This window comes from Sphaerodactylus townsendi, linkage group LG11 (genome assembly GCF_021028975.2).
Source record: "Sphaerodactylus townsendi isolate TG3544 linkage group LG11, MPM_Stown_v2.3, whole genome shotgun sequence".
Lineage (NCBI taxonomy): Eukaryota > Metazoa > Chordata > Lepidosauria > Squamata > Sphaerodactylidae > Sphaerodactylus > Sphaerodactylus townsendi.
This window is the reverse complement of record NC_059435.1, coordinates 14,999,834-15,026,852: the sequence shown is the minus strand read 5'-3', so window position 1 is coordinate 15,026,852 and position 27,019 is coordinate 14,999,834. Positions and strand designations below refer to the sequence as shown.

At 45.6% G+C, this 27,019-nt stretch overlaps 1 protein-coding gene across 1 annotated transcript in view; it reads right to left on the bottom strand.

Moving 5' to 3' along the window:
- CNTNAP2 (contactin associated protein 2) overlaps positions 1-24,827 on the bottom strand; it is a 1,428,778-nt gene extending 1,403,951 nt beyond the window's left edge. The window contains exon 1 of the mRNA XM_048510449.1: positions 24,191-24,827. Within this exon, the coding sequence (XP_048366406.1) occupies positions 24,191-24,287 (97 nt within the window). The 5' untranslated portion in view covers positions 24,288-24,827. The remainder of the gene's footprint in view (positions 1-24,190) is intronic.
- Positions 24,828-27,019: the final 2,192 nt, after the last annotated feature.

Here is a 27,019-nt window from a genome sequence, read left to right as displayed (position 1 = left end):
AAATTTTAAAAGGGCAAAAAGGATAACCTCAGATAAATACATATTATTACTGGCTCTGAATTATTTCCGTAACAAAGCTTGCAACCTCTTCACAAAAAAACAGAATCAGAATTGTTCAACAAGAGAAATAATCTAATCGAATCTGTTAACTCAGATTGGAAGAGAGGGTGTAGATTGACATTTTGATCCCAAGTTATTCAGTAACTTGTCTGGGTAGGCTCACCCCTAGTTTCATCTTACTCCCCTCTTTCTGTAGCTGTAGGGTTAGCAACTTCCAGGGGGAAAGTGGATTTGACCTGGAGTTACAACTGATCACCAGACTGTGAAGGCCCGCCCGTTCCTTGGAGGACACGGAAGCTCCAGAGGGTGGACTCTGTGGCAGTTATTCCCGGCTGAGCTCTCTCCCCTTTGCAAACTGTGTCCTCCCCAGGCGTCATCCCCAAATCTCCAGGAATTTCCCAAACTGAAATGACAACTCTAATCATGATAGGTTGACGTGAACCCGTAGCTTCTTTCACTAATGGGTTATCTGGAACACCGTGATTCACTCCAAGAAAGCCATTCGGTTCTCGTTTGGGTTGCTGGTTGCAGAATTTTGTGCATTCCCTTGCCTTTCCCCACTTGCGCTATCCTTGCCCGCACTGCAGCGTTTGACTAGGAGAAAATCCTCACATCCTCTCCAGCTAGTGATGCCAGCCTTCAGGTGGGACTTGGGAATCTCCCAGATTTACAGCTCTTCCCCAGGCAACAGTGATCAGTTCCCCTGGAGAAAATAGATGCTTCGGATGGTGGACTCTGATGCATTATACTCCACAGAGGTTCCTGTCCTCCCCAGGATCTGTACCCAAATCTCCAGGATTTTCCTAACCTGGATTTGGAAACCCTAGCCCCCTCCCCCAACCCCACTGGTGGACAGGGGCCAACGGCGACCCTATCAGTTGGTCAAATCAAAACTTGAAGAAGAAGAAGAAGAGGAGGAGGAGGAGGAGGAGGAGGAGTTTGGATTTATATCCTTCCTTTCTCTCCTGTAGGAGACTCAAAGGGGCTGACAATCTCCTTGCCCTTCCCCCCCTGAGGTGGGTGGGGCTGAGAGAGCTCCGAGAAGCTGTGACTAGCCCAAGGGCACCCAGCTGGCGTGTGTGGGAGTGCACAGGCTAATCTGAATTCCCCAGATAAGCCTCCACAGCTCAGGCAGCAGAGCGGGGAATCAACCCCGGTTCCTCCAGATTAGAATCCTCCAGACCTGCTCTTAACCACTATGCCATTGCCCTCAGCAAGGTATAAATAAAAACAGAAGCAAATAAATCCAAATGCAAAAATTAATTAATCAATAACATATAAATGATGATATAAAATATGTGTTAAAATGAGCATTCTTACCCACCAAATACTAACTTCTGAACAGGCTGCTAAAGTTAATTTGGCCTGAGTAGCCAGATCAATCAATGCTACATTACAAGTAATGGAAAGATTAATATCTGATAATGAATAGGCCAGTTTATCTGTATCAGATGGGGTCTGCAACCTGCGGCTCTCCAGATGTTCATGGACTACAATTCCCATCAGCCCCTGCCAGCATTGGCAATTGCTGCAGGTTGCAGACCCCTGGATTAGAGATTTTAATTTACAAATGTTTTAAGTACTTAAGCCTCAGCAACAACAATAATAATAATAGTAATAGTAATAGTAATAGTAATAGTAATAGTAATAGTAATAGTAATAGTAATAGTAATAGTAATAGTAATAGTAATAAAAAACATCGGTCAAATTCAGAAGGCAGCCCTGCTGGGATCCGCACGAATACTACACGGATACTACACGGATACATTACAACTTCCTAGGCTTCTGGGTGAGGCTCGAATTGTAGTGAAGGCCAACAACCAGCTAAAGATCTGGCAGCTGTGAAATCTACAACAACAACAACAACAACAACAACAACAACAACAACAACAACAACAACAACAACAGTAGCCTGAACCAGGTCAATTAGTAGGTTAGCATCTTTTTTACCTTGAAAAATTCTTCTTCTTGGGTTTTTAAATTTTTTTTTGGGGAAGCATGGCATATTCATAAATTTAATGATATTGGATCTATTTTGTTTTCTCAGGCCATGACCCTGCACTCCTTTTGGAGCATGCTCTGCTCTGCATTGTGAAGTGTGGCTAGGAATGCCAGCTTCCAGAGGGGACTTGGGGATTCCCAGGAATTATAGCTCATCTGTAGACTATAGAAACCAGTTTGTCCTGAGAAAAGGGATGCTTTGGAGGCTGAACTCTATGATATTATACACAACAGAGGTCCTTGCCTTCCCAGGGTTCCATCCACAAATCTCCAGTAGTTTCTCAACCTGGATCTGGCAACTCTACCCTTCACCCCCAATTGCCCTCCAGTAGCCAGGGAGTACCCAGCAATTCAAAGTGCCACCTGTAGAGGATCTGGTAGATGAATAGCCATGTTTTTGGGGAGGGGACAATGTTTTCCATTGTGTAGTTAGGGTTGCTAGCTCTGGATTGGGAAATTCCCAGAGATGTAGGGGCAGAAACTGGGAAGAAGAGGGTTGGGGGGGAGACCTCAGCAGGACATAGTGCCAAAAGTGTCCAACTTCTAAAGCGGCCATTTTCTCCAGAGTGATCATTTGATCTCCTCCAATTTTACGATTCCATTCTATTTCTTCCTAGTCTGACAGATGGCCACTTCACAAAACAAACAAGCAGATAAATCCAGCAAAAAGACCAGACTGAAGGGATGGCGCCAAATGCTACGTTACTCCTTCCTTCTCGGGGGAATATTATATCCATCACTTCAGGTTGAGAAAACATAAACTACAAATGGACGGGTTCTGATGTTGCCCCACTCATTCTGCACACATTTTTAATGACCGGCTGAACTGTCACCTGCTTGAGAATCTAATTAACGTTCTGCTCAGCAATGCCTTTCTGTAAAATCACACATGGACAATTATATGCACACACATATGCACGCATCTTAGAGACGAGTCAGGAAGCCAAAATTGCTAAAAGAGAACCAGTGTGGTATACTGGTTAAGAATGTTGGATTAGTATCCAGGAGAGCCAGTTTTGAACCCCCAATTGTGCCAAGTAAGTTCACTGGGTGACCTTGAACCGGTCACACTCTCTCAGTCAACCCAACCTCACCTGGTTATTGCGAGGATAAAATGAAGGAGAATAAACCTTTCATACTTCCAATACGTTTTGAGGCAGCAATAACTATAGCTGTCCCCAAACTTTTCATATTACATTTTTTTTCTCCCATTTAGGGTGCGATGCTAAGTTCTCTTAAACGTTTTTCTGCCTCCATTCCACCCAACCTAGGGATCTCAAGGTGTTTAAAAACACTCAGGGGTCCCAACTAATTTTAAAACACCCATTAAAACAATTGTAAATAATTAAAGAAACACAGTTGGGCCATGTGTAAGGTGACCATCTGGTGAACCGGGACGGGGGTAGGTGGCCGTGCGCACGCACAGCCGCAGCAGCGCACTGCCTTCTGGGGCGCTGCCATTTCCTGCCCTGTGACAGGGCGGGAAACGGCAGCGCCCCAGAAGGCCATGCTCCTGCGGACGCAGACGCGGGAGGCTGCTGCACTGCCTTGCGCCCCAGAAGGCAGTGCAGCAGCCTCCCAAAAATCAGGACAATGGAAATAACAAATTGTGTGAAGGCGGGACTGTCCCGCCAAAAGTGGGACGTCTGGTCAGCCTAGCCATGTGTCAACTAAGATATTCAGTCTGTCACTAAACCATGGCTAGTTTAGTTAAGTCCTGGGATTTCTGCATTACGTCTGAACTGAGGCAATAAGCAGGATGAGTGCGGAATGCCCAACAACACATAAAAGCCTTCAACTGACTGTGAAAGGCAGTGGTAGAGGGAGGCAAATGTCTCCGCAAGAATGGAAATGCAAAATTTTGGGCTATGACTGGTAAGGCTCATTCTTGGGTTACCACCAGTCTAGCCTTGGATGGCAGGGGCAGCTGAAACAAGGCCTTCAAATATTACTATAGGGGTTGGGTAGGTCCATTTAGGAGTAGGTGGTCCTTAAAATGTGTTGGTCCTAAACGGTATATGGCTTTAATATGACTGCATCTTGCGTTGGACTCCAAAACAAATTGGGAGCCAATGTAGGGGGAAGTGAGTGGAACTGTATCAACTCAACACAGTCAGCATTTTGGCTGGAACATACAGTATCTTCTGTATACTCTTCAAGGGCAATCCCACATAGAGTGCACTTCAGTAGTCTGGTCTAAATGTTACACAGCAAGGGCAAGATCTTTTTTTGTCCAGGAACAGCCACATTACAGTCACTAGCCAAAGGCAATAAATGGTGCTTCTGGCTACCATGGCAACGTGTTTATCCGCATTGGGTTGCTATTGCCCTGCTGTCAATCAGCTGGCTTGTAGGAGGATTTAGTGACAGTGACACCTATAGAAGGGTCTCAGTCTCATCACAGGCAATACAGTGACATCACTTCCAGAGAGCACTGAGAATGTTGTAATCATGTCCCCAACAACAAGGGGATACTCTGGTATTTGGGCAGGAATTCTACAGTACACATGTCTTCTACCTCGTTCGTTCATTCGTTCGTTCGTTCGTTCGTTCGTTCGTTCGTTCGTTCGTTCGTTCGTTCGTCCACTCACTCACTGATTTGTCTTACTCTCCCCCACCACAGCAGGCTCAGAGCAGCATCTAAAAGCAATAAAACTACAATATACACTAAATCAATACTATATGCTCTAAAACCTATACCTATGACGGACCCCAGGAGCCAAAGGTGAAACAATCTGTAGATAATTTCCTTGCTCTATAAGCAGTAACAAAAAGTAAGACAACAAAATCACAGCTCTACAGGTGCTTGTGTTCTATCAGACTTGGACTCCATGACCCACCTGAGGGTCCCAAGCCATGAGTTGAAGACCACTGTGCTAGACTGCACCAGCTTCATTGTAGATCTTTGCCATAGCTTATACCTATGTCTATACCTGTTTAACATAGTTTGACTCATAATGCACCTTTGCCTGGAGACCTATATCCGGAGAGTAATCAGTCAAAAGAATGGCATGGTGACACTCATCAGCTAAAGACAGAGTATTTTGAGTGGTGGCACCTTGTATTTGAAATGTCCTCCCCACTGAGTATTGCCTTTGAAGGATCTGGCCAAAACATTTGCTTTGTCCCTAGCTAAAAAAGTGTGTCTGGCCAGAGGTCTGTTTCTATGGATATCTTAGGGGTTAAAATTGTTTGCTTCCTGCTGACTTGTTTTTAATGCCTTTTGTTTTATGCTGATCATTTATTTTTGAGGGGGTTTGTTTTTGTTTTTATGGCATTCTTTTTACTTGCAAGCTGCCTTCAGCTGGACTCTGGACAGGAGGGGCATCTCAATTTCCAAAACAAATTCTGAATCCATCCACACTGAGTCACCTTGCTGAAGAACAGGAAGCAGCGGTGGTCCACCAAAACCTGATTCTCAGGGCCAAATGGAAGCTGAGCTAGCGTCCTGGAGCAACTTGCTGGCAGTGCCTTCCTCCAGCTTTCTTGGGAGCCAGACACAGCAAACTGAGATCACTAAGAGTTATAGCTTCCTGACCTGGATGAACCAGCTTAGGGAGTCCAGGGTGGCTATGCAACGTCAGGCTATGGCAAACCACCTCTGGACTTTGTTTGCCTAGAAAACTCAGTGGGGTTACTGCAAGTCAGCACTTTCCCCCACTAATTACAGAATCCTTGTATGTTGCATCAGTGTTAAAATTACATCTGACCCTGATCTGTTGAGTGTCAAATCATTTTCCTAAGGATGGATATCCAACAAGCATGAAATTCAGAAATATATAGCGAGGAAGCCACACTGAATGAATTATAGCTTTGCCGGGTGGGGGTGGGGGGTGTTCTCCTCTCCTCCCTCATTTCAACTAAATAACCTACAGGAAAAAAAATTGCACCATTAATAATTGAAATATACACAGGGAGAAATGTGACTTAAAAAAAATAATTCAAAAGCTATTAAGAGTCACTGTGTCTTGAAGTCCCAGTTCAACAGGCCACTCTGTTTCAGCAGACCACTTAAGGACTTGCTGAAATGCAATGGTCGCGCTAAATGTGTGCTTGGCCGAATCTGGGACTTGAAATGCATAAAGGAATGAGCTCCGTCGCATAATTGCTGCCGCGACAGTGGCACAGGGAGCGCAGCTCTGGAGCCCCGTGACCCCTTTAAAATGTGGCACAGGCTGACCCAAAGGGTGTGTCACTTCCTGTGATTTATCTGGAACATTTATTATGCTCCCGAGGTGACAGCAGTGCTGCATAATTGCTGCTAGAAACTCAGAAGTTGAAAATGGAAAGGGACAACTCATCATTGGGGCCATCCACTTTTAAGGTCATCCATTGTGAGGCTCCAAATGACTCATGTCCCAAGCTTCTGCCCTCCTTGCTTCTCATTTGTTTTCTTGCCGACATCTCCACATAATTTCAGAGGGTAGCCCTATTGGTCTGCAGTAGAACAGGTAGATTTAGTCCAGTGGCATCTTAGAGACCAACAAGATTTTCGCGGTATAAGCTTTCATAGAGTCATAGAGCTGGAAGTGACCCCAAGGGCTCTCAAATCCAACCCCCTGCAATGCAGGAACACACAATCAAAGCACTCCTGACAGATGGCCATGTAGCCTTTCTTTAAAAACCTCCAAAGAAGAAGACTCCACCACACTCCAAGATGATGCATTCGGAGGTGTCAAACAGCCCTTACTGTCAGGAAGTTTTTCCTGATGTTTAGGTGGAATCTCTATTCCTTCACCTTGAACCCATTATTCCGGGTCCTAGTCTCTGGGACAGCAGAAAACAAGCTTGCTCCCTCCCCAACATGACATCCCTTCAAATATCTAAACGTGGCTATCATGTCACCTCTTAACCTTCTCTTCACCAAACTAAACATCCCCAGCTCCCTAAGTCTCTCCTCATAGGGCATGGATTCCAGACCTCTGACCATTTTGGTTGCCCTCCTCTGGACCCGTTCCAGCTTGTCAATATTGGATACAAGTTGAGGACATAAGAGATCTTCATTCCAACTTGAATCTGATGAAGCAAGTTTTGACTCAAAAAAAGTTAACCCTCCTCCCACCCTCACCCCCAAATTGTCAGTGTTATAGCTTTATATTTTCTTAGAAGTGACCATAGGTACTAGGTACATTGGGCTAGATCCAATCACTTTTCCAGCTGGTGAAAAAGGAAGGAAGGAAGGAAGGAAGGAAGGAAGGAAGGAAGGAAGGAAGGAAGGAAGGAAGGAAGGAAGGAAGGAAGGAAGGAAGGAAGGAAGGAAGGAAGGAAGGAAGGACGGAAGGACGGACGGAAGGACGGAAGGACGGAAGGACGGAAGGACGGAAGGACGGAAGGACGGAAGGACGGAAGAAGAGTTGGTTTTTATACACTGCTTTTCTCTAGCTTAAAGGAAACTTAAAGTGGCATGCAATCATCTTCCCTTCCTCTCCCCACAACAGATGCCTTGTGAGGTAGGTGGGGCTGAGAGAGTTCTGAGAGAACTGTGACTAATCCCAGGTCACCTAGCAGGCTTCATGTGGAAGAGCAGGGAAACAAACCTGGTTCACCAGATTAAAGTTAAGTGGAGGAGTGGGGATCATACCTGTTCTCCAGACTAGAGTCTGCCACTCTTAACCACTACAACAATTTTACCACCAAAAAGGCTATGCAGGTGAACAGGGGGCCTGCATGTGAAAAGGTTGTCACAAGAGATACCCTCCCTTTTCCTATTGGAGGATTTGTACTAAACAATTTTAAGGCTTCTCCCATGCAAAACTGCTTTGTAGCAGAGTTCTCCTGGAGTTATCAACTAAAGATGATTGACAGCCTTTAACTCTGATGATACAGAAGAGTAGGTAGCGGAGTTCAGTTCTCTCAAATTTTAACCAACGAAGCTCTAACATTCATCCCAAACTTTATAGTTTACCATAGAGTTTTGACTGAATTCTAGAGTGCCGTTGGTGGCGCACTTGTGACAATGCATTGGGATGCTGGCACTTGCCTCCTCTTTCCCCCATTTTTCCCACCTGCCAAGAGATCTCAACTCTGAGAGTCCCCCACCCCAATTGCCCCCTTGGCAACACAGCATATATGGCTCTCCTCCCTCCTCCATTCGAACCTGTCAACAATCCTGTGGGGTTGGTTCGACTGAGAGGGGGCAACTGGCCCAAAGTGGTCCAGCTATCTTCCATGCCGGAGTGGGGTTTCATGCCTGAATCTCTACAAATTCAATTTCCAACACCCTTACCACTATGCCCAGTGGTGTATTTGCCTGGGGACAAGGGGTGCCCTCTGTCCCCAGGCACCACTGATCTGATCATGTGGGAGATGCAAAATTCACCTCTCACGTGACCAGGAAGACAGCAAGGCAGCAGGAAGTCCTGCTGCCTTGTCATCTTCTGGCGCCCTGGACCCGCCCATGTTTTCATTGACATGTCATTGATATGTTGTCATTGAACCCCAAGCCCCGCCCCCTCCTAGCTGCCGACTCCCCCCAAGCCCTGCCCTCTCCGAGCTGCTGGCTCCAAGCTGGCAGCTGGCAGTCCCTTCTGCCCTCCCCTCTGGGGAGGACAGAAGCAACTGGAAGTGTCTGTGCTGGGGCATTTGTTTTATCTGTATTTGTTTTATAGGGCGGTATACTAAATTTAAAGAAGAAGAAGAAGAAGAAGAAGAAGAAGAAGAAGAAGAAGAAGAAGCAGCAGCAGCAGCAGCAGCAGCAGCAGCAGCAGCAGCAGCAGCAGCAGCAGCAGCAGCAGCAGCAGCAGCAGCAGCAGCAGCAGCATGCTTGGGGGCATGGCAGGGGGCACCTGGAGAGTGGATGTCTCCGGGCGCCATTTTCCCCCGGTACACCTCTGACTATGCCACACTGGATCCTATGGGGAAAACATTAGTTGTGAAAGTCAGTGGTCTGTGGCCCCCAAAGGTGTGCTTGTGCTTGCTTAACTACTTCCCGCGATATGAAAATATCATCCATATAGCCTCTTGATATGTAATACACAGCCTATATTTTGGAATTTATTGCTACCAAGGGAGAGTCTGAAGCCTTGCAGGTTACTCAATAAAAATTCAGTGTCTCAGTCAAACCTCCTCTGTCAACTCTGTGCAGTTAAAAAAAAGGCAATAACTAATATACCAATGAATGGTTGCATCCAACCTGCTTCGCAGCTGATAGGGAAAAAAACAGAGGAAGTGGAGAGACGGGAATAAAGGATTCATAGTTTCATGGGAGCAAGTGCTCCTAAATACCTACTTACTTTCTAGCAAACTCCCAGTTTATCCAGCAAGAAATACAGGAGACCTAGTATTAACCAGGTCTAACATTTCAATATTATTGAAAAAGACTTTTCAATCAATCAAGCCTTTATTGGCATAATACACAATAAAAATACAGCAAGAGACTTTTATTGTGTTTTAAAACAATCTTAGGCTCATTCCGCACACGCAAAATAATGCACTTTCAAGCTGCTTTCACAACTGTTTTTGCCATTCCGCACAGCTTCAAACAGCCCTGAAAGCAGCTTGAAAGTGCATTATTCTGCGTGTGCGGAATGAGCCTTACACAAAAGACACATGAGATTATTGGTCGAGGGCCAAACAGCAGCAAAATAACAACTTCCAGCTGAAAATATCAACATTGAGTAACCTTATAAAATTGAAGGAACTGGATTGTTTGAAAAACTGCACACCAGCATGTGGGTTACATATCCAGCAAGATGCAGAAGGGAGCTTCAAACTGTTTTGCTCCCCTTCACGGGAAGTTAGAATTCTGCGTGAACTGGGACAGTTACTCAGCATGTGGTCTTGTAAAAATTCCAGAGCCAGAGTTTACTTCCACCAGTCATAGAATTATAGAGAAGGAAGAGACCACAAGGGTCATCCAGTTCAACTCCCTACCATGAAGGAACACACAATCAAAGCACTCCCAACAGGAAGCCACCCAACCCCTGTTTTAAAACCTCCAGATGAGATTCTACCATCCTCCAAGGAAGTGTATTTCACTGTCGAACAGCCCTTATTGTCAGGAAGTTCTTCATAATGGTCAATTCTCCACAGGGAAATTCTATCTAGATCAAACCAAGTTTGGAAAGAAACCGCACCTTTTCATTGGGGTTTCAACCTCCCCACCACAGCATGTATTCAGAGAAGACATGGAGGCCTATCTCAGATTCCAGAAATGTACCAATCCCCACTACCACACGATCTCCTTTGTGGGTCTCTCCTGATTGGCTGGTGTGCCGTGTTGGGGCGGGACCTTTTTGGGGCAGGGAATTTTATCCCTGCTACTTGCAACCTGAGGTTTGCTCGTTTGCAAGGATGAACATTTAAGCGTTTAGGCGCATAAGCGGGTTTTCGCTCATTTGGAAGGGTGAACGGTTAATCGTTTAAGCGGTTTTTCATTCTCCTATGCTAACGTCTCTTGCCAAGACCAACAGCAAAATCGAAACCCAGAAGAGGCTGCGCGCGCATTGCTCAGTGCCCGCCGAGAGCTGATTGGTTGCTAGACTTGCATCACGCTCCATGGCGGGAATTTTAAACAAAGATTGGACCCTCGTTCCTCCCCTCAAAACTGGATCAAAAGCGTGCTAAGAAGAAAAGTTGTACTTGCAAGCAGGGTCTGCCGGGACACAGGATAAGGGGGAGAATGAGCGCCAGAAATGGGATGAATCCCTGTTCATCGCTCAAGCAGTGGGGTGTTCTTGCTGAAACCTGGATATTTCGCGTGAGTATCACACGATTAATTGACCATGGGGAATCGACCAATGTTTAGGGGGAATCTCTTTTCTTATTTTCCAATCACTGGTGAAAAACAGAACCCTGCTGCAATTAAGCAGTCAAAGTCGTCATTTTGAATGGGAAGACAATATCACAGCATATTTATTATTTACATGCTTATCATTTTGTTATAACAAACCTTGGCCAGGTTCCCACAAACTCATTCTTACAAATGGTAGCAGCTTTGTCGGTATTAATATTGCTATATTCCATCTCTCCGTCTCTCTTTTTTTAATTAGAGATATTTGATTTTGTCCCAGAGGGCCAATATATACTATTTGGCTGCGAGGTAACTGAGTCAATATTGATTCTAAATATTTTTTTTATTTCATCTTGCATAGATATCCAGATGTGGGAATCGTGAAATACTAAAACCTATCATATCCTTGGTACTTCCAGAACTGATTTTCAGAACTTTTTAAAACTGTTCTAGAAAATAGAAAGGAAACCAGCATTAGAGATAAAAGGGCTGCTTTCCATATAGGTACCCAAATCCACACAATGGGACCAGGGGTCATGGCTAATGGTAGCCATGGTTACCATTAGAGGTTCTGCTGGGGCTATTCCCAGATCAGCAGAAACATCTAAAATGCTAATAGAAGAGTACCTTTGCTTATTATTATTATTTTGTTGGATATCACAGTTGCCAGTTCTTTAGCTGGTTGTTGGCCTTTCATTACAATTTGAGCCTCACCCAGAGGCCTAGGAAGTTGTAATGTATCGGCGTGGTAGTCGTGCGGATCCCAGCAGGGCTGCCTTCTGAATCTGACCGATGTTAACTTTGTCGATTTGAAGACGTTTCAAGTGCCGCCCCAGTGTTTTCAGAATGGCGCCCAGCATTCCAATTACCACTGGGACAACCTCAGATGGTTTGTGCCATAGTCGCTGTAACTCGATTTTCAAATCGTGGTATTTAGTGACCCTCTAGTGTGTTTTTTTCAGCGACCCTGCTGACACCAGTTACTGCTATGTCGATGATGGTCACTTTATTAATTATTATTATTATTATTATTATTATTATTATTATTATTATTATTATTATTATTATTATTATTATCATCATTATCATTATTATCATTATCATTATCATTATCATTATTTTATTGATACAAAAACAGTTATACACAGCAAACAAGATCAATATGCTGGATTTTGTATTACATCACACGTCGGACACTTCCCAAGCATCTAGGACTGTGTGATGTATCGACGAATAATGCGTGCAGAGCCGAGTAGGGTGGCCTTTTGCAGCTGACACATGGTGATTTTGTCAGCGCCAATTGTTTTTAAGTGCCGTCCAAGGTCTTTAGGCACTGCACCCAGTGTGCCGATCACCACTGGGACCACCTTTGTTGGTTTGTGCCAGAGTCTTTGTAATTCAATCCTTAAATCCTCATATTGTGTAAGTTTTTCCAGTTGCTTCTCATCAATTCTGCTGTCACCAGGAATTGCAACATCGACTATCCACACTTTCTTTTTTTCCACAATTGTGAGGTCACAATTATCATCATCATCATCATCATCATCATCATCATCATCATCATCATCATCATCATCATCATCATCATTATTATTATTATTATTATTATTATTATTATTATTATTATTATTATTATTATTATTATTATTATTATTATTATTATGGTTTAGATTTATTCTTCATCCTTTATGACAGTCTCAGATATATGCAACAGAGAAAAAACAAACAAATAAAAACACTGATTGGAATTTAGCCAACACTGAGGGTCACCATATCAATTACAAGGCACCTGCTAAGAGATTTAACGTGGGGCATCAGGATGGTTAGAAAAGGAGGTGAAATCTACACCAGTGACAAGTGGGACAGACAACACTGACTGAGGGAAATGGCAATTGGTAGAGATTGGGGAAGATAAGAGATTGGAGCAGGCAATATCAACCAGAGGTATCTTCTTGTATATAGGTGTACATGTATCAGCAGAAGGCATAGCCTAGCCATGTAAGTTGTCCACTCTACTGCGTTGGCCCCAATTCAAACCAGAACATTCTCCGTGCAGAGTTGAGAGTGAGTGAACTCATGTGACTACAACTTACCTACCAAGATATAGGCCATTTTCGAACGTCTGGTCTCCTTTGCATTGAGCGTGTATTCCCTTAGGGTTGGGTTCTGGGTTACACCCATTTCCCCCTCTTTGGCAGTCCCCCACCCTCAGAACAGAGAATCCCCACAGTTTCCAAAACCTGTTCAAGTTCAACTTTTTCTCTCCCTTCGCAGGAAAAGCAAAGGAGATCACTGTGTGTTAAGGTTTCTTTGGGTTTTCTCACTCCTCCCTACCTTTCCCCATCAACAGCAATTTCCTCAGACCAAAGACAGCAACCAAAAAAAAAAAGGCAGGAAGTGGTAGGTGGGGAAAATGGTTGATTGGCTCAGCTAGGGACCTAGGGACACTTGGCAGGAGAAGAATCACTGTTCAAACAAAAAAGGTGGTAAAACCCTGCTTTGAAGCAAACAGTTGTGGGGTAAGTTATACATGCATAAACAGCCACAGTGTAAACTGACCATTATTTTAACCTGACCAAGTAAGCAGCTCAGGCTTAGCAAATCGATGGAAGGGCCACAGCACAATGGTAGAGCACCCCGTTTCCCTATAGAAGAACCTTTGGTTTAATACCCAGCATCTCCAAATTAAAAAAAAACAAAGGAAAGCAGAACTTGAGAAGACCATCACTTGAGATAGTGGGGAGCTATAGCCCATCAACATACCTTGAGATAGTGGGGAGCTATAGCCCATCAACATAGATCAGTGGTGGTGAACCTTTGGCACTCCAGATGTTATTGACTACAATTCCCATCAGCCCCTGCCAATTGGCCATGCTGGCAGGGGCTGATGGGAATTGTAGTCCATAACATCTGGAGTGCCAAAGGTTCGCCACCACGGACATAGATGAACCAGCAGTCAAAGTCCGCATAACTCAGCTTCATATCTTTAAATGAGTTGCCAGTAAATGGCACTATCAAGGAGACATTCTCAATACAGCTCAGTTTATTTCGGCCTCGCAATTCTTTAACGGGGGCAGATTAAGTGACTGTTTTAACTTTTTGAATAGCAAAAGGCACAACCAGTTAATTTGCTGTGAGATACTGGAATGGTGCTAAGTCTCGAATACTTCCAGCAACTGAACAAGATGTTTTGCCGGGATTCCCCCAAGGCCCTGAGCTGAAACGGCTAAGGAATTCCTTCAGGAAACATTGCTCTCTGGTGGACTCAAAGACGGAGACAAACTTACCCAAGTGCATCTTGTGCTTGTAGTTTCTGATTGAAATGTTAAATATTGGCACATTAGTCCCTGTCAGAATTATGGTAGATGAAAGATGGCTCTCTGGATCTAAATACATGATAAGTATCTAAGCATAAACATAAAAACGAGAAGAGGAAATGCTTTCCAGGTCCTTGATCAAAGGAGAAATCAAAACACAGGACAGCCAACCATCTAACATTGAGGGCAAGTTGTGGAAAAGGGATTGGGCATTGCTGGCAAATTCAGCATTTATTGTCGAAGGCTTTCACAGCCGGATTCAACTGGTTGTTGTGGGTTTTCAGAGCTTGTTCCTAACGTTTCACCTGCATCTGGACACAGATGTACTTCCTTCTGTGATATATCTCTGAAGATGCCAGCCACAGATGCAGGTGAAACGTTAGGAACAAGCTCTACCAGAACACGGCCACACAGCCCAGAAAACCCACAACAATCAGTATTCATCCTCTATTAGCCATTAAGTCTCATGACAGCTTTTGCACATAAAAAATGTGTGGAGAACTAATGACAGTCACTGCCTGTCTGACATCAGGTAAGGGGATGCTAAGCAGGGTGGATTTGCAGTTACGAGTTCTGGATCCAGACAGAAGATATCTGGTTAGGGGTTGAAAGTGACATTCGGTTCTACTGCTCTGACACTGGCAAGGAGGAGTCCTCCTTCAACTATGGTTCCCTTGCATTTGCTGTGGTGAAAACTGAACCTCAAGGAAAAGGGAAGGCTGCAATGAGTAAAATTTATTGTATTGAAAAGCAAAGTTGCCAGCCTGGTTTGAGTCAAGGAGCAAGGCACTAGCGTACTTCCTGCTCTGACATAAGCGCCCCTTGTCCCCGGCTACGCATCGATTGAAGTCACGGGGCGCCAAAACATCCTCCTACACAGCCAGTGATTGAGCAAGCCCTAGCAAGCAGGCACTGAAGCAGCTGACTGCTCCCAGTGCCTGTCGTAGCCCCGCCCACTCTAAAGCGGTGGCCTGGAGTGTCCAGGGAGTGGGGGAGAAATCCCACTGGGCTCCTTAGGAGCAGGACTGGGGAGCCTCCACTTCCTCTGACCCAGCGTGCCTTATTCACCCGCGCTCACGCGCGTCTTTATTCACTCCGCGCTCAGCAGAGGCTAATTCTACTGGTAGTCCCCCGCTCCGTGACGCCGGGTTGGCTTCCACGCTGGCCAGGCCTTTACGGCTCTGGCTCCTGGCCTGGTGGAACACTCTTCCAGCTGTCCAGGCCCTGTGGGATCTCGGGAAGTCTCGCGAGGGGCCTGTAAGATCGAAGTTGTTCCGGCTGGCCTGTGGAGCAAACTACTACAGCCATTGAGTATGGTTCTGTTCGATACCATCAAGATTATCCTCCTTTTTAAATTTTTTTAAATTCCTTTATTTAAGTTTCGACATATATAAAAGAAAGAGAAACATTTCATATAGCATTGATAGTATACGTGACTTATCATATACAAAACAGAGTATATCCGTTTCTCTGAGAGTAAAACTTTTGACAATCAGTTTCTGTTCTTAAGTATACAATGTTTGAAACTTAAGTGAATAAGCCTTATATATCATCAAAGCTAAAGTAAATTATAATACAGTATTGAGTTTGAGAATAAGAGAAAGAAGCGAAGAGGATGTAGAGAGGAAAGGGAGAAAGAGGTCAGCATTGTGGGGCAGAGGGAAATAATTCCGCCTGTCCTCACTTGCCGGGTAGCCAGTGGCCTTTGCTATTCTTATGCTTACAAATTCTTACTATATTAAGTGGTAAGCCACTAGGAAAAGAGAGTGGAAAATTTAGAATAGAAAAGTAATAGAGCCTTAAAAAAAAGTACCCTCTGTCCCGCACCCTAGTGAGAGGACTTCCCCTTGAACATAATCTCCTATTATCCTCCTATGGAGGAGTCCGATTACTCCCCAGGGGAGGGTTTTAAAGGAAAGGATTCTCCGGGTGCCCTTATTATGAAATTACCGCTTTCGTTTTAATGAAATTCAGTATGTTTTATGTCGGAGTTTCTTTTATGGGCTGTTGTTGTTTTTTATTTGTATGGTTGCCCTTTAATTTTATCTGTATTAATTCAGTTGCCGGAGCCACCGCCTCGAGCTCTCGGGACAGAGGCGGTATAAAAATCTAAACTAATAAATAAATAAATAAATAAATAAATAAATAAATAAATAAATAAATAAATAAATAAATAAATAAATAAATAAATAAATAAATAAATAAATAAAGTGCCCGGCAGTATTAATACTGTAGCCTTCTCCGCAGGCATACAGGAAGGCAAGCGTTGAAGTTATGGTTCAGCAGCAGCAGAACGGAAGATGATGCTGACGTTGGTTTGGTAAACCTTCTGATGGGGGGTGACGTGTGAGAGATTTACATGCTTAAAAGTTAATTCCCCTTGCACTGGTTTGGAGCTGTTTCTCAGGCTAGCAGCAGCTCTGCCTCACAAGGGTTGTGGTGAGGACAATAACTCAGTGGAAAGTGGTGGGGAGAGCCATGCATGTTTTTGGAAGTGGTGGGGTGTTTTGTGAGCTGGCGCAAAAAATCATTGTTTGGTCATCGTGAAGGAGGGTGGTCACCTATGCCGGGCCGGGGCGGGGGGGGGTGGCAAGCTCAGGTTTTGTCCCCGGGCTCCAGTTTGCCTATATACGCCTCTGGAGCAAGGCCAACATGACTTGTGGGGCATAAACATTTGAGACTAAAAGGTCCCTTCATCAGTTACAGCCCAATCAAAAAGTGGGAGAGATATTGCAAAGAAGGGATGCAGAACCATCTCTTCAGGTATGCCCCCAAAGATGGTTGCGATCATCAGATTAACATATACTGGTGATCTCTGGCTCGAAAGAGATCTATCTAGCCACAACATAGAGCCAGATTATTTTTGGCCCTGCCCCTGCCTGGTGGAACACTCTGTCTAGTGAGACCAGGGCCCTGTGTGATCTGGAGTCCAAGTCTCAAGAGGGGTCTGTGTAAAGGCCAGAGCTGTCCTCAGGCATATGGCCGAAAAGTAAGCCATGTTGCTGCTTCCATCATTCTATAGCTCATTCCACACATGCAGAATAATGCACTTTCAAGCTGCTTTTAGAAGCTGTGCGGAATAGCAAAATCCACTTGCAAACAGTTGTGAAAGTGGTTTGAAAACACATTATTTTGCGTGTGCGGATGGGGCCTATTATTCTCCATGTTTCCATTTTCCCCACTCTATTTTCCTTCCTTGCGCTGGGTATTTAATTTCTTGGATTTTTGCTGCCACCATTGTAGACTAGGTTTTGAATGTTAGCCACATTTTATTGCACTGTATCTGTTCTGGAAAGACTGAAAGTTGCCCTGACCTGCAAGGGGAAGGGCAGCATATAAATCCAAAAACGAATGAAAGAATGAATGAATAAGAATTCTAATACGCATTATAATCAGCTTGATGAGAGCAGAAGAGAAATGCTTGAGGGTAGAAAGCTAGCATCTGTTGCCACCTTCCCTTTCAGTTTGACATTTTACTCCAACCCACTAGGAAATGCATCGTTCCCAATAAAAATGGACACCTTTGGGTTATGTCAATGACCATCAGTCTTTTCTCACACTCTTATTCCAGAGGTCAGATTAATTGTGCCTCCCACCAAGGAACCATCATTTGATTGGGCTGCATACGCTGGTTTCAGGAAGAAGAAGAAGAAGAAGAAGAAGAAGAAGAAGAAGAAGAAGAAGAAGAAGAAGAAGAAGAAGAAGAAGAAGAAGAAGAAGAAGAAGAAGAAGAATGGTTTGCATTTATATCCCCCCTTTCTCTCCTGTAAGGAGACTCAAAGGGGCTGACAATCTCCTTGCCCTTTCCCCCTCACAACAAACACCCTGTGAGGTAGGTGGGGCTGAGAGAGCTCCGAGAAGCTGTGACTAGCCCAAGGTCACCCAGCTGGCATGTGGGAGTGCACAGGCTAATCTGAATTCCCCAGATAAGCCTCCACAGCTCAAGCGGCAGAGCTGGGAATCAAACCCGGTTCCTCCAGATCAGAGTGCACCTGCTCTTAGCCACTGCTCTTAGCCACTACGCCAATGCATAGGAGGGTAGGCTATGCCAATCTAAAGACGCATTTCCACAGAAAGCTGCCCCACCCATCAGTCCCTTCATACCACAGAGTAGGCCAGCCGGGTACCTTTTGGGGCTAACCAGGGATTGTGGTGGCTTTTCCCAAACTGGCTGAGGGTCAAGCCTGTTTTTTCACCCGCTTCACCCCATATGTGTCTGCAGCATTTGTTATATAGACCTGGTCTCAAGGAGATTCCTTAGGCAAACGGTAAAGTTTAGAGAGACCAGTGTGGCTTAGAAGCTGTGGTTCAGTTTAGATCAACAAACACTAGGGGACATCTAGAGGAAGAAGAAGAGTTGGTTTTTCTACCCCCATAATTTTCTAGCTGGCAATGCTTGAGATCTCAAAAATAATCCTTACAATGCGCTTTCCTCCCCCAACAAGATGGGCAGCTTATGTAGCGAAGGCGGCTGATAGAGAGTACACAAAAGAGAACTGTGATTCTCAGCCTAAGGTCACCTTTGTCAGGAGGTGTCATGTGGAGAAGTGGGGAAACAAACCTGGTTCGCCAGATTAGAGTCTGCAGCTCATGTGGACGAGTGGAGATGAGAATCAATCCCGGTTCTCCAGATGCGAGCCCACCGCTCTTTACCGCTATGCCAAAGGGGAATCAGTTCCACCCAGCTTGCCTCTTTGTGGTTCTCCTCCTCATCCCCCACTCTATTCACTTAAAGAATAACTGACTCAAGAAGATCCATAAAGCCGTAGCCACATCATGTAGCTAAACAGATGCATATTGACCTGTTCGTAGGCTTTACTTGGGAGCTTAAAACAGCTTAGTAACAGTTCTCAATTCTGTCACTCTCTCCCCACACTGCAGATTTGCAGCCTTTTGCAAACAAGGTAACGAGATGCATGTGGTTTATTTCTGCAAACAGTTCCCATTATCCAAATCACTGCAATAAATTTGCAAGATAATTGTATACAGGAATTCCTTATAACCCAACCATTGACTCTTCCCCGAACGGCACTGGTGTGTTCAAGTAGATCAAATAGCACTCTTCGATACATTATTTCCCCCACTAAATACAACACTACAGTCACTGCCAAATTGGAGCATACCTACGGTTTTACTCAGATGTTAGCACAGCTTATCCCCATATTTACAGTTACTTAGACACATCCAATGTTTTTGTGTTGAAAGAACGGATAGTTCCGCAAGGTCTCACTGTCTGACAAGTGACTCCCTCCCCTGGTTAGGTGTAGTTGCACATACTCACGTTAATATGTACACAAATTATTAACATTAATTTTCACACATTGCCTGGCCAACGGGGAAATCATCAACTTAATCCCAGAGGTTTTGAACATTACCTTGCATTGGGGATAGCCTTCTTATATATGGCTTACAATGCTCACCAGGTTTAACGTTATGCCTTCTGCCTTGTTACATGGCAGATTTAATAAGCAAGAAAAGGCTAAAAGATTGTGCCCATGTAACGATGGCTCAGTTGAATCTCTGGCCCACCAATTACTACACTGTCTCAGATTCAAGGAAATCAGATCCAAGTATGTGAATCTTTACTCTCCTTTACATTTTACTCCACATCTCCCCAATTTAATTAGATTACACTACTTGTTGGACAATCCTGATCCTTCTCTCTGTATGATAGTGGCAGACTTTCTGCTGGAAATTACTAAACGCCAGTAGATTTCCTTCGACCTAACATTTATTTCCTGTATTGTACATGCTTTTTAATCCGTTTTTTATTATTGTTGTACTGTTGCCCATGCCAATAAAGGCTTGCTTCTTATATATGGCTTGAGCAATATAAAAAAAACCCAGAGAATATGTACCTTAATCAACAGATGTACACACTACCTAATTGCCATTTTGCACGTTCTCCCACACCACTTAGCAACTTTGGGTTGGATCAAGCTGGAGACAATCGGTTGGATCCAATGGCTTCTTCCCAGCGAGCTAGATCCACTAATTCCCTTCTGCTAGATTTTCTTCCCACCAAAAAAACCCCCACCTTTCTGCAAAGCAGGCAGACTTCTTCCAGTGAAGCCCAGGCAGCCTGTTGAATCCCCTTTTCTTGTTGGACACCTCACTGGTATTTATGATCAATCAAAACAGAATGGTGGAGCAACTGAGAGTTAGCCGGAGAGGTAAGTTATAAATCAACATTTTACTTCTTTCCCAAAGTTGGTGGGTTTTTTTTCTCTCAGCAAACTTAGGACCAGGTATTTGTTGGAACCAATTTCATTCATGCAGAGACAGAAAGAACTGGATAAAATCTGGCGGTGAAGGCAAGGGACTTGTTTTGAAGCAGTCCTTGCAAGCCATCTGGTTACCTTTATTGCGGAGACATTTTGCCAGGGAGAGCCCATAAACAGAGCACCAATCTAACTGGGATCACATTCCCATCCTCCCTAGCTCATCAGAGCTGAAGTCAGAGTAAAGGAGGTTGGAACAAGCATTAAATTTTATTTCCCATCTTACATTTTTGTCTTGTGATGACCTCTCCTGGCTAAGCTGTTCATTATCCTTGATGCAAATAGTTAAGATTTTTCAGATCCTCGCCGTAAAACTTTGTGCAGAAATATAAAGCCGCTGAATTGCTTGCCACTTATCATGGTGTTTGACAAGTGTCACCAATCAACACACTCCTGTTTGCCTTACACCAAACCGATGGAGCAGTAGTAGTATTAATTCACAGTCAGAGACGAGCAGTAACATACAAATTTTATATTGCATATTACACAATAAAATAAACACGATAACGTATAAATCACGAACAGCCAAAGGGCCCCCAAAAGCATAGCCAGTGCTGTGCTTAGACAAGAGGCCGATCTTCACAAGGTGGAGACTAAGGTTGACTAATTACTATTAACTACTGGTGGAAAATTCGTCTAAATCCTATAGGCCTAATGCTTCAATTCCTCTTGGCTTTTCCTGCTTCGCCATGGTGTACCAAGACAATTAACAAATAACCAAGGCAGGTCTAGATCTGAAATAACTGCTTGAGTTAGGACTGAGAAGAGCAAAGTCTCTGGAAACTCAATGGCTCAACTATATTGAACCACAGATGAGACCGGCCTTCTTTCTAATCCATACAAAGTTCTAAAATCATGGCCTTAGTTATTTCTGTGCAAGATAAACTTATTAAAATGCACCCAATCAGGTCCTTTGAATGAAGTCAACAAAAGTTTGCATTAAAAGGCTTAACCAAATCTCAAAGAAGAAGATCATTTTCAAAAACTCAGATTATGTCCACCTTTAACTAGATCCCGTAATTTTTAAAAAACAAATCCAGGAACATTTGGTGATCCATAGTTCTGCCTCTAAAGGCAACAAATGACCCAGGTGCGTTCTCAAGCTTACTCAACAGAAGCGTAAGCCAGTTATCTTGGAGTTCATGGTGCTCCTCCTCTATGCGGTTGCAATGCTCAGAGCATAGGTGTCAAGGTTCGCTGACCCTCAGATAAAGTTATGTAGCCTTACAGTTCCCATCATCCCCTGCCAGCATCATGCTGGCAGGGGATGATGGGAACTGTAGTACATAACATCTGGAGGGCTGCGAGTTTGACACCTGTGCCCTACGCATATGACACACGGTGATGTAGCTCAACTTCCATCCCCACATGTGCCACCACTCATGGTATGAGCCCCTTAAACATTTAGCTTCTTGCTTCTCATTTCAGTGGCAGGATAAACTCGAACAATTTCCTTTCCCGTAACTCAGCCCAAGGCAGCCTGGTTTCTCATGAGCAGTTTAGCAGCAGGGAGAAGGATTCTTGATCGTTAAGTTGCCAATTATTCGAAGCCCCAGCTGCACGGAAATCAGCGAGGTGATGCTTTGGTGGGATACGGATCCCACCATAAGATTTTTTTTTCAGCGGACAGCTCTTTGGGAGCCTCATATGCCCCCTCAGACTGTCGCGCATAACTGATCAATCAAAACAGAATGGTGGAGCAACTTAGAGTTAGCCAGAGAGGTAAATAAAGACCTGAAGAATGAATTTATCCACTAGAATGTTTGCGCACTGGAGTGCTAGGGTGACACAACCAAATTTCAGAGTGGAGAAAAGCCTCCCAACTATATGGCTGTTTCACTACCACTTGGAGGGACAATATACTTTTTTTGTTTTCTTGCAGGGTTTCAATTTATGCATTTTTCATATTCCAGGTTATAATGGTGTGAGAAAGCCGATGCACCTGTGTGGTTGACTTCTCTTTCCACATCTATTCATCTGCCACCTTACCACCCCCTTCATTCATGAACTGCTTACAAGTACAGACTTTCCATGATGGGCAGCAAAGGATTACAAAGTAATACTATCCGGGAATATGAAGAGACTGGGCCATTTGAAACAACCTTTCCACACTGCCCACACCAAGCATTAACATATAGATCATCTGAGTCTTTTGTTTACACAACATTCTTGTCCAACTTTGGGGGGCATTAAAACACAAAAAGCATAACATTCCACATCTAACGTTCATACCAGAGTTAGAAGTCCAAACTCATGAACAGGCTGTTCTCTGCGTTCTGGTAAAATGCAAAGAACCGACCCCAACAAAATATCCGGCAAGTTAATGCTATAACTGCAGAGGCAGGTAGAAATGAGGAAATATGGTGTCAGGTACCTTTAAGGCAACCTAAAGCAAAAAGCAGCATTCGAGGTCTGGGCTTCGATGCACATGCTTTCATATAACCATGCTGCAGCAACCAGAGGGAGACACAACCGGGTCTTTCCTGCTGCATTACATACCATCTCCTCTCACCGCCTAAGAGGAATTCACATTCAGAATATAAATGGGGCCAGCCACCAGCACAGAGCAGCAAGCCTCCGAGTGGGATTGCTGCTGAACGGAAAAGGGAAAGAGCTCAAACCCAAGAGTCCAACACACCTAGGTTAATACACCAGCCGCTGTTCTTTCTGCTAACATGCCAAGAACATTTCAATCTATCGCAGACACAGGTATAGTATCCCTTCTATTCAGGAATCCCAGGACTCAGCAAGAGAGCCTCAGGTGAGGTCTCCCATGCTGAGTTTCAAGCCTGGGACAAAACTCAGAGCAAGTTCATAGGAGCAAATACAGAGAACAATTCTTTCAGTCCCAAGAAACTGTTGAGACTCTGCCTACCATGGACTCTGCCTACCATGGAAGAATCTCCATACCACTGAAAGGTTTTCTCCTGCAGGAAGAATGCATGTACTTTTTTTTTTAACTGGATGGAAACGGGCAGAGTCAAACACTAAGACTTCTACTTTGACTATTTCCCCTCTCCCCCGATTGATTTATTAAGAGAAAACAGCATGCAGTATCCACTTTCCAAACTCAAGTCGAACTGACCCATAAAATTGGAAAGAACAAAATAAACGTGCCCTTAAAGACTCCCAACGCTGTTGGGGTTCTTTAACTTGCAGGGACATCACCTTGGAGTGCTAGTTAGAGATCTTGACTTGCTCTGACACCTGTCCATCAATCTCTAGCCATTCCCCGCGGCACCGTTTCCAATCTACCCCAGCCCGGTGGATCTGACCATTGAATCAGGCCCTCTGGGGTGCTTTGGGATGCCACCCATCCCCGCGTTTCTCCGCTCCGGTATCCGGTCGCCTGTCCTTCCTGCAACACCCTACTCTCCAGCCAGGAAAGCCCAGAGTACAACTTCACGGGTTTGGGGCGCAGAAGCCAAACTTTCTCTCCCACCAGATCAGCCGCAGCAAAAAAAAAAAGCACAAGTCATCGGCCCCCGCGTCGCTGCCGCTCCCGGCTTCGGAGGGTCCAATCATCGCAACGCCCCTTCGGAGTGGGCAAGAAACAACTTCCGAGAGAGACAAGAGCGCGCTCTCCGGCCCATCTCCGGGCTCCAACTTGGTTCCACCGCACATCTTTCACGTCCACCCCCCCCCCCCCGCCCGAAAAAAGAGTGGACCGCATTCGTCCTCTTTCCCCCGCGAGCAGTCATCAGCACCGAACCCGAAGCGAATCGGAGCCCTGACTCGCCGTGCTCTTCTGCCTACCCCAGTCTGGACCAACCGCGCCGCCGGCGAAGCGAGGTACTTACGGGAGGTGGGGAGCGCCGTCCGGGCTCTGCAGCTGATGTTGCTGAAAATCCACAGGAAGAGAGCTGCCCTGCAACCCGCCCGGAGAACCATCACCATCCTCTCCTTCCACTCTCCCGGTTAGTCCAACTAGGCACCAGATGCAGTGAGAATGCAGCTGTCCGATCCTTTCCTCCGCCGCTCTCTTGCCCCGGCTGCCTTCGGCTGGTGGAGGTTTCCACCCGGGGTGGAAATAAATCCCAGCGCCTCCTCTTTCCCGACTCCTGGGCAAAGCGAAGTCTCCGGGACTTTGGCGGTCTCTGAGTAAATGTCCAGGTATTGGCAGGATGAAGTGCGAAACCAGGTGGAAGAGAGGAGGGGATTTTACCCCGGGGTGCGGGGGGCTGAGAGAGACAGGGGGTAGGCGAGGGGTAGCAGCTGCCTCCTCTGCAGCTGAGCCCTGCCTTGCGGGCTGTTGGCGGGAGCTCCGGCTCGGCTTCCTCGCTCCGCTGAGCTGCGGGGTCTGGTGCGTAACCGGCGCACACCCGCAGGAGCCCAACGCGCAGTCAGCTCAGGCGAGCGAGCGGAGGGAGCCTCTCCCGGCGCCGCAGAGGAGCTGGCTCAGAGGCTCTCGCCTCCCGCATTCATCATTCGCCAGCAGGAGGAAAGACTGCCGCGGCTCCGGCGAGCAGCAGAGGCAGCATCACCAGCAGCCCAGGGAGGGGGGAGTCGGGCGGGGAGAGGGAGGGGGGAGCGGCTGGGAAAATCCTCCCCTTCCCCTCCCTCCCTCCGCTTCTCTGCCTTCGCCGGCTCCTCCTCCTCCTCCTCGTCGGCGTCGCCCCCTTCCAGCAGGGAGAGCCCCCTCCCCAACTCCGCCCGACTTGCCGAGTTTTCAACCCGCAGCCAAAAGAGCGATCCGCCCTTCGCAGCTACGCGCCGGAGCGGGGTGGTGGAGGAGGCCGGGCTCAGCAGGCAGCGGCGACGCGGTCGCTGTCCTTGGTTCTGAGGCGCCGCCGTCGCTGTCCGTGGTGCTGCGGCGGCGCGATCGCTGTCCGTGGTGCTGAAGTTTCCCGTGCTCCCTTTCCTCTCCTCGGCGCTTCAGAGGGAGAGAGGATGGATCGGGCCCGTGGGTGCTGACTCGTCTCCTCTTTCGCTGCTCCCCCCTTCGATCGGAGATGGTACAGGCGCTCTCTCACTCTCTCTCTGCTCCAACCTCCTGGGATCCACCGGCAGAGCCGTCCCACAGTCAAGTCTTCCGAGCGGTCCTAAGCACTCAAACCGGGCCGGCTCAGCACCCCGCCGGCGAAGGCAGGGAAAACTGCGGAATGCAGATGCTGCCTTTTTTTTTCCCGTTGTGCAATTCGACTGGACGCGGGGCCCAGCCGGCTGGCGAGGCAAGTGCCTTGAAGTAACGGAGGGAGGACTTCGCAAGCAGCGGGAATATAAGCAGGCTCTATGATAGCCCTGGATCTGGAGAGGCCCATTCCTACCGGCCCCACCCCTTCACATCTCCGCAATACTCTGAGAGTTACACATTCCAGCTGTTGCAGAATAATGGGATTACATTCCTCATTGAGATTTACCATTCGACTGGGTAGACAACAATAGTAATAGCAATTAGACAACAATAGACAACCATAACAATAGCAATTGTTATTTGACCAAGCATGTAGTCTTGTTCTCTAAAGGCTAGAGAAGAATATAAAGAAACTGGGTATACTGTGGCACCATTTGGGTTTTTTTTAAGTCTTGTATTTTAAAACTCCAGATTTTTCTCAAAAATTCTAAGATTGTATGGGGTGCGTGTGTGTTTTCCCCCCTCAAGCTGTATTAACAGGTTACTGGAACTAGAATCAGTTATAATTTCCAAGTGATGTTTTCCGCATATGAGACAACATTTTTTTACTCTACTCAGAAGTAAATCTCATTTTATTCAATGGGACAATGGGACTCTCAAGAAGGCTGAAGCCTTCAATGCCTTCCCTTTAACCCCTTTTCGAACCCAATTTTCAAGAACAATTGTGAAGGCCAAGTGGGAGGACAGTCCTTAGCAAACTTACACCTTTCTAAGACATTGACCTTAAAGGGGAAAGGAAACTCTTTAAAATTCCACTGCAAGTCTTTTTCTGAAGGCTATGTTTGCATATGGAATGTGTATGTGGTCCTCTCTAAATCAGGAGTGGCCAACCTATGGCACTCCAGATGTTCATGGACTGCAATTCCTATCAGCCCCTGCCATCTTGGCCAATTGGCAATGCTGGCAGGGGCTGATGGGAATTGCAGTCCATGAACATCTGGAGTGTCATAGGTTGGCCACCCCTAGTTGCTAGTTATACAGTGACCTGGATGACCATGTGGTCTAAGATTTCTATGTTACTGGACAGTGCCTTCAACAGCCATAGACAGAACAGTCTAGGCATTTTATATCAACTTCAAACTTCAAAAATATCCATCACATACCAGCAAGATCCAGAAATGTGATACAATCAGAGTATGTCTGTGGTTTGGTTGATAATAAAGCAACTGCTTTGCCTGTAGAAGGTCCTAGATTTAATCCTTGGCATCTTCTTTTTAGAAAGGATTAAGTAGCAGGCAAATACCCTGACCTGAATGAATCAGGCTAGCCTGACCTCACCAGATCTCGGGAGCTAAGTAGGGTTAGTCCTAACTAGTGCTTGGATGGCAAACCACCAAGGAAGTTCAAGGTTGCTATACAGAGGCAGGCAATGGCAAACCACTTCTGTCCTTCTCTTGCCTTGGAAACCCTAAAGGAATCCCTTATGTTGGCTGTCACTTGAATGGCACTTTCCACCATTAGTACACACATAATGGTCAGAGCTGACAGTAATTAT